Source organism: Apis laboriosa, unplaced genomic scaffold (genome assembly GCF_014066325.1).
Source record: "Apis laboriosa isolate Shangri-la unplaced genomic scaffold, ASM1406632v1 scaffold21_cov150, whole genome shotgun sequence".
NCBI classification, from domain to species: Eukaryota; Metazoa; Arthropoda; class Insecta; order Hymenoptera; family Apidae; genus Apis; species Apis laboriosa.
In genome coordinates this window covers 2949456-2956177 of record NW_025222365.1, presented here as the reverse complement: position 1 = coordinate 2956177, position 6722 = coordinate 2949456, and the positions used below count along the sequence as shown (strand labels likewise).

At 33.5% G+C, this 6722-nt stretch overlaps 1 protein-coding gene across 3 annotated transcripts in view; it reads left to right on the top strand.

Moving 5' to 3' along the window:
• LOC122712982 (tubby-related protein 4) overlaps positions 1-6722 on the top strand; it is a 38425-nt gene that overhangs the window by 22550 nt on the left and 9153 nt on the right. For all 3 annotated transcript variants that reach the window (XM_043933088.1, XM_043933087.1, XM_043933086.1), the window contains exons 3-4: positions 4282-4464; positions 6055-6162. In XM_043933088.1, the coding sequence (XP_043789023.1) occupies positions 4282-4464; positions 6055-6162 (291 nt within the window). The remainder of the gene's footprint in view (positions 1-4281; positions 4465-6054; positions 6163-6722) is intronic.

Below are 6722 nucleotides of genomic sequence, written 5' to 3'. Positions count from 1 at the left end.
AAAAAAAAAAAAAACGAGATACGAAGATAACTAGTCTCGGAGTGTGCTCGAAGGATTATGCAATACTGGGTCTAAACAAAATTCGTGGTACTCGTATGTAGCGAGGAAATAAACGATGAGTAACGTTTCGTGGATTTGAGAATCAAAACGGAGATATTTACACCGCAAAAGCATTACCGTAAAATACGTTAAAATAATGAAATAGAATTTCTAGTTAATCGTGTAATTTTCGATGATATAATTATATTGTGTGTAATTTGCATATAAAACTTTAATGGGAATTTAAATCGTTACATTAAAAAGATTCAAAGTGGGGAATGGCATTCTTTTTCCACGTCTCTTCATATCCATTCAAAAAATTTGACGATCTCACGTACAGTCAATGATAGTTACACTTACTAAGAAAAGGTTCCATTCATTTCCTCCAGTGAGGACTTTCCCCATTAGAAATATTCCGCTTGTTCCTTTTGTACGAGATGGTTCCAACGACAGCTGAAAATACAACTTTACGTCGAACAATCTGCTCACCATTATACCGTCCTCGTTGAACAACACGTGCACGTGGTGGTATCATATACGTACGTGTGCAATGTATTCGGCAAGAAAGGAATGAAGAGACACGAGAAGAAAGGATGACTGGGAGCGTACTACGAACAAAGGGCACGCGGAACTTGTGTGCCGAGTATTTTTCACGTCCACCCGTGTAATAAGAAAATATATACGTCGCTGGAAAAAATGGGCTGCCGCCGATGCGATGTTTGAATACTCGTACAATGCCGAGCAAGCGGAATGCACGAGCAGACGTGGCGCCGCGCCGCGCCGGAAAATGAAAACCGATAATTGTACGTACGCCTTGGATCGTGGCACGTCGATGGAAAGCAAATAATGATCGTAAATCCGACCATGGATCGTCCATCGACTCGTTTAATCTCCCTTCCTCGCGTCTGGCCAACTTTTAGATACAATGAATTCTGATTCGTAATATTTTTAAAATCTTTTTATAAATTGAACCTCGTAAATACAATATCCTATATATGATTATAATACGAATACATTTCATATGAAAAATAATATTATATCCATCACAGAAATGGATTTATCTCGCGAAAGAATAAAGTCTCAGGAATCGATCAAAGATGCGCAGATAATCAGGAATATTGTAAATCCTGAGAAACGGCCGCAAAGAAACGTGAAATATATTATAAATCGTTGGAACATAACTGGTGGAGAAAATCGTGGCAAAGATAGAGTAAAGACGGTGGTCGATACGAAGCCTATGGTTGCCTCGAATTCTCTCTTGGCATCGAAACCGTGCAGAATGCGAGATTGTGGGAAACGTTTGGAGCAACCGATATATTCGAAGACGTTGTGAATTCCTTCTTCGGGGAAACATCGGTTTCCCTCCGAAACGAGATTTATAATATCTCTGCTCGGTATGTTGTTATATTATCTGGAATTTCGCGTAGAATTAAACAACGTATGATGTCACATTTTTTTTTATTTATGTCACAGGTTACGAGAGAAGTATAACCTTTATTTTTTTTTTCGTTTCAATCCTATTATTCGATCTTTACTATTAATCTTGATGATTTAAAAAAAGAAAGAAGGAGAATAGCTTTTGAAGATACGTGTCGCACGAGTTATTATTCATAAAGTTGACCAAGGACAATTTCATGTGCACATTAAAAGAAACGATTTCTATCTGATACACTTTGATGACAGTGATGCAGGTTTATATTTTATGAAACAAGTCTGGTGACAATGACACGGTGACACACATTGAATAATACAAAAAGTAATAAATTTCTTCGTGTATAAATAAAAAAAAAAAATAAATAAATATTTCAAATAAAAGTGATAATTATTGATCCTTTAATTTAAACATTAATTAAAATTAACGTATAATTAAATTGTTTTGCTGAACAATGAAACTTGAGGATTAAAACAAGATAGATTCATGCAACTTGGTGTATAAACGATACTTTTCGATCGATTGATCAGCAACGTACTTTCATAACGGAGCAATGACACTTTGCTAAATATAGAAAAACTATAAGCTTGGATTTATTGTTTACGGAAAATATGTGTGCTTCGCTCTCTGGTGGATGATTATAATATTTAACGTAATTCGCGTTCTATTAATTATATTAACAAGAATATTAATCCTAACGTAATTTCTTTTTTTTAAAATTTAATCAAGATAATAATCTAATATCAGCCAACATTCATTATTACATTCTTTATTACATTTGCATTTTTCCACGCACGAATATCTCTACGGTATATGATTACGCCATACTATTTTTTTTTTTTTTTTTTTCTTTTCTTTTAGACCTTTTAAATATTTATTAGAGCTGACGTGCTTCTTCCTTTGAACCGAAATTCTTACCGGGTTAGTTCGGGAGGTAGATGCTTTTAAACTTTACACTTGGCGCCTTTATACCTTATGCATTACACTTTCTACCTTGCGGTTTATGCCTTGTGCTTCAAACTTTACACGCTCTACCTTTATTTTATAGTTCGCTCGAAACACAGTGATACACTGAACACTGAATACTGAATATTTTTTTTTTTTTAAATAATTTTTGGCGTTACGTTAATCTTGATGGATCTCTGATGGATTTTAATTTATTTCTTTGGAAAATTGTTTTAAAGATGTTGTCAATTTAATGTGATGTTTATTGTATTCGTCATTTATTCGAAATCTTTCCAATAGTAGGGAACAAAGTCTCTATTTATATCTTGACTTATTGTGAAATGAAGAAAAAAATGTTTTTTACTTCAAAAACAACCTTTGTCAAAGGTGTTCCTCGCAAGAATGGGCCCCTTGTCAAGTAGAGTTATTTTTGTTATTTTATTAGAGCATCATAACAAAGTCCATTCTTAGAGCAATTTCGAGATAAGATATACATAATATAATATTTTAAACAAATTTTTTAACAACGAGATAACAATTTTGATATTTAACATATTAAGTTTAATAAAAAAAAAAAAGCATCACTGGTTGCTCAGAAAAGAGGCACGAACCTAATATTTTGACTAAGTCAAGATCCGTTTCACTGTGTAAAACTTAAAACTTGGGATCGTGGTGGTGGAGGTTAGTGACTCGGGCGAATGTTCAGAAAAATAAAGCAATTGAGCGAAAGTTTGGAAAAATATTGAATGGGTTGGAGGAAAAGTTGGAGGAAATATGAATGATTCGAAAAACAAGTAAATTTTTCTCAATAAGCGATAACAAACTATTCGAATATTATAATTCGTATTCCACATTTCCAACAACTATCGAACTATATATTTCAACTTTAAATCACGAAAATTTTAAAAATAAATTTTTAAAGCGCATAAATTTTATTCGACAGAATTAACGTATCTCACGTCACTTGTTTCTTTATAACTGCGTTTATTTATCTCCCGTAATAATTTTTACAATTTAACATTATAAATCCGGCATAAGAGGGAGATTAAGTTGCAAAGTGAAATGCATTTTACGGAATCACGACATGGACAAATTGAAGATTCATAATTAATGAAAAATTAACGCTCAACGATATCCTATTTAGCTGTAAACCGGGGATCCGGAAAAGGGTGATAAGAGACTCTCTAAACGGGTACTACAAAGGAAGTCCGTATTCTTTATTATTAAAGTCCATAAACCGAGATACCGTAACAGCGAGAAATAAAGCGGCGATGAGTTCAAATCTTTCAGCAAGACGTTGAGAAATCTTTGATCTTGCCAGTATAATACTTTCTCTCCAATGAAAAAAAAAAAAAAAAAAAAATGAGTGGAACAAAGAGCTAAGATATATATATATCAATAAAAATCAAACGGCGAATTCGTTTAACTTTTAAGAAATTAGAAAGAAGAGAACTAGCTGGATAAATTCCGCTTGGCTTTTCATTCATTTGTATTTCACGTGTATTATAATACATCGAAAATAGAGCTTATTCCTGCGAATGTTTCCCAATCCCGTAACCTAAACCCATCTCGCATTCGCCACAGACTGATTGCTCAAGGCAAATTGCACTATGAATAACGTACCATGTTGGCCAAGACCTTGGCACGTTCAGATTGCGTATAGTTGATAACTGACCCGAGAATCTTCGGATTAAAGGTTTTTAGTTTCGTGGCGAATAATAAGTTGGTGGAGTCTTTCGACCCCGTAACTCGATCGGTAAAGAAGAAAGCGAAACACTTTAAAAACGAATAATCCGATCCTCTTTTTTTTCGATTGAAAAAGAAAATTTTATTCTGCGAAATTTGTGTGTTAATCGTTGTCGCAGGTGATATTGGTGAAGTGGAACGAGCCGTACCAGAAGTTGGCATCGTGCGACAGTTCAGGGGTGATCTTCGTGTGGATCAAGTACGAGGGAAGATGGAGCATAGAACTGATCAACGACAGAAGTACGCCGGTCACGCATTTCTCGTGGTCCCACGATGGTCGAATGGCTCTCATATGTTACAGGGTAATTTTTATTTCATAAATGTTTGATTCCTATTTTTCTTTTTTTTCTTTTTTTTTTTTAAAGAGAATCCAGAGAGTTTTAATTACAATGATCCTTTTGTAAGATAATAAACGTGGATGGAAAATTTTATTGAGAAATGAAAAGAATAGATTCGCGCGATAGTTGAATACCAATTCCAATTCATTGCTATAGATACATATTATAGATATACGTGTGTGTGTGTGTATATATATATATATATACGTGTATTCAGTACGTTTGAATCGACAATTGAAAATCCAACCCTTCCGTGACTTTATGATCCACGCGATTCAATGGGTTGAGCGAATTATCAGCAGGAGATGAGATTTTTATTAAAAAGTTGACGATGCGTAGAAATCTCGTATTATTACGGGCATAAGGTCGATAAAGTAGCTTTAAAAGCGTCGAGAAAAATAATATTGAATTTCGAACAGTCGGACGAGAATATATACATATACATTACTTGCGTCGACTAGAATGGTTATTCGTTCTGTGAAAAGCGATGTATACGCGTAAACTTTGTATAAATCGTATGTAGATTATACTCTTTCTATTCCAATTAAAAATCTTTGTATTGCAATGTGTTATAAATATTCCAATTCTAGATTATTTTATTTTTTTATTTTTTTTTTAAGAGAAAAAGAATTTACAATACAATAAAATTTGCAATCACGAATGCGAAACCGTAATTTTTCGTGTAAAATAATGAAAATACATTGAATCAGGAGATAAAGGGAAGCAATGTCAATGAAGTCACTTTTTGATTCATTTACGATATCTCGATCAATTAATACGTGAGAACTCGATGTGTCTATACAGAGATTATGAATGGACCTAGTGATCTATATATATTTTTTCCTGGAAACGCGTACGTTTTCTAGGAATAGCGTACGTTTTTCCAGGAATCCGCATCTGTCGCTCACAATTTATAGGGATAGATCGGCGAGAGACAAGGTGCGAGCGAGATAAACACGAACGAAGATAGACGAACGATCAAAAATTATCCTTTTCCTTTGCACGACGATATCTCGACAACCGAAACTCGTATCGGGATGAACGAAAAAGCGTTTTAAAGAGGAAAGTACCGCGTTTCCAATCGCTCGCTCATTCGACGATTGAAAGTAATTATTCTCGGAGTTATAGCGGTTCGAAGTTTTCCCTAATTTTAATAAAATAAAAAAATAATTTAAATAAAATAAAGAAATAATTATTAAAATAAAATTTTAATAAAATTGAGAGATACATAATTGAAATTATCTTTTCTTTGAACGACGATATGATATTTTAGAAATATATGAAAAGTCGCATCGAAATAAATCGAGATGAGTTTTAAAGGGTTAGAGATTTTTTTTTAGATCATTAGTTTTTTAATCATGAATAACTAAAAAAGAGAAAAACGCGATTTTTGAAATGGACACCGTGTATGCATGCTACACTGTGTACACGCTACATTTAAAACTTGGCAAAGAAGTATTTGTCGCAGAATAAGAAAGACGTTACATTACTATTCTACGTGCTACGTATTGTAAAATTTAAAGAAAAGAAATCAATAAAATTTTCTTTTTATAGGATGGTTTCGTATTGGTTGGCAGCGTCGCTGGCCAAAGGTATTGGTCATCGATGCTGAACGACAAAGCTACCATTACTTGTGGTATTTGGACGCCAGACGATCAGCAGGTAAACCAAGCATATAATTACAAAATTACATCACGTTCATTACGTAAATTATATCGAACAAAATAGTGTTAAAAACTTTAGATGTTATCGACGTGTTATTATATCGCCCCTTTTTACCCCTTTCTTAATGAAATATCATGTTTACTCTCACGTAGCGTAACAACTATCTACGAAACAAGATCTAAACTTATACAAAGCTTATATTTAAAAGCAACGTGTTATAGAATAATCTAGGAGAAATATCTCGTCCATCCACCGTGACCAATAACTATTCAATTTGTATCAATTTATGTAAAACATTTAAATGATGTATACGCACATTTTCAACATTTCAATAATAAACGAATAATAAATTACACGAGAAATAAATTGCTCGCGTAACTTCATTTGCCATATATTTAAATATATCGTATACGTGAAACACGATAAGACCGGTGTCTGTTCAGAATTCTCGGAGTAATTATGGGGTAACGTTACATTCTATCATGGTTCCCGGAATTTAACGAGTAAAAACTGTTTAATCGCGAAAAAATTAAAAATTAAGGATTGAGAGGCGTTCA